The sequence below is a fragment of the Aureococcus anophagefferens genome (assembly GCF_000186865.1).
Source record: "Aureococcus anophagefferens unplaced genomic scaffold AURANscaffold_1077, whole genome shotgun sequence".
Lineage (NCBI taxonomy): Eukaryota > Pelagophyceae > Pelagomonadales > Pelagomonadaceae > Aureococcus > Aureococcus anophagefferens.
In genome coordinates, this window is record NW_008706235.1 from 2,661 (window position 1) to 3,453 (window position 793).

General features: G+C 68.3%; 1 protein-coding gene across 1 annotated transcript; it reads right to left on the bottom strand.

Moving 5' to 3' along the window:
* Positions 1–143: 143 nt before the first annotated feature.
* On the bottom strand, positions 144–769 carry AURANDRAFT_69178 (hypothetical protein; the record flags this gene model as incomplete). Its single annotated transcript, XM_009044932.1, has 1 exon — positions 144–769. A coding segment is annotated over one exon (626 nt), but the record flags the coding sequence as incomplete, so codon positions are not given.
* Positions 770–793: the final 24 nt, after the last annotated feature.

The following is a 793-nucleotide window of genomic DNA, read 5'->3' on the forward strand; positions in this document are numbered from 1 at the left end:
CGCCGTAGCCGCCCTCGTAGTCGAGGCACGCGAAGTATCGCAGGCAGTAGGACGACGTCGAAGGCACGAGCACGTAGAGCGCGAACAATGACCAGTACCACGCGGCGTCGACGACCCCGGGCCGCCGTTCGCGCGCCACGCACGAGCAGCGCAGCGCCGCGGCGGCTGCGATCGCGAAGAGGACGACCGGCGGGATGAGCGTCACGAAGACGAGCTTGTCGAAGTAGCGGAAGCTCCCGAAGCACTCCGGCTTCGCGAAGCTGATGAGGCTCAGGTTCACGAACGAAAAGAGCTTGAGCATGCGGTCGAAGGCGGCCGGGAACCGCACCTGGGGCAGCGTCCACGTGATGCTCGTGACAATCTGGTACGTCGCGATGACGATCTTGAGCTTCGTCACGGCGCCCCGCTTGGCGGCCGCCTCGCCTTGCCCGTCGAGGCACGCGCCCGGCCCGCGCTGGACCGCCGCCTCCCACTCGTCCGCGTCGATCGCGCCGTCCCCGGACGGGTCCAAGACGTGGAGCGCGACGTCGATGCGGCCGGGTTCCAGCAGGAGCCGGAGGTTGTCGTCGCCGCACGTGCGGAGGAACTCGACGACCTCGTCGTTGCCCGCGACGGCCTCGGCGATCTCCATCCTCGTCAGCGTGCCGCTGCCGTCCGCGTCGATCATGTCGAAGCACCGCCGCGCCGCGCTCAGAAACGCGGTCTCCGCCTCCTCGAGCGCCTCGTTCGCGGCGGACTCTTCGACGTCGACGACGACGGACTTTTTGGCCTGAACAGGCTCGTCTTGTTCCTC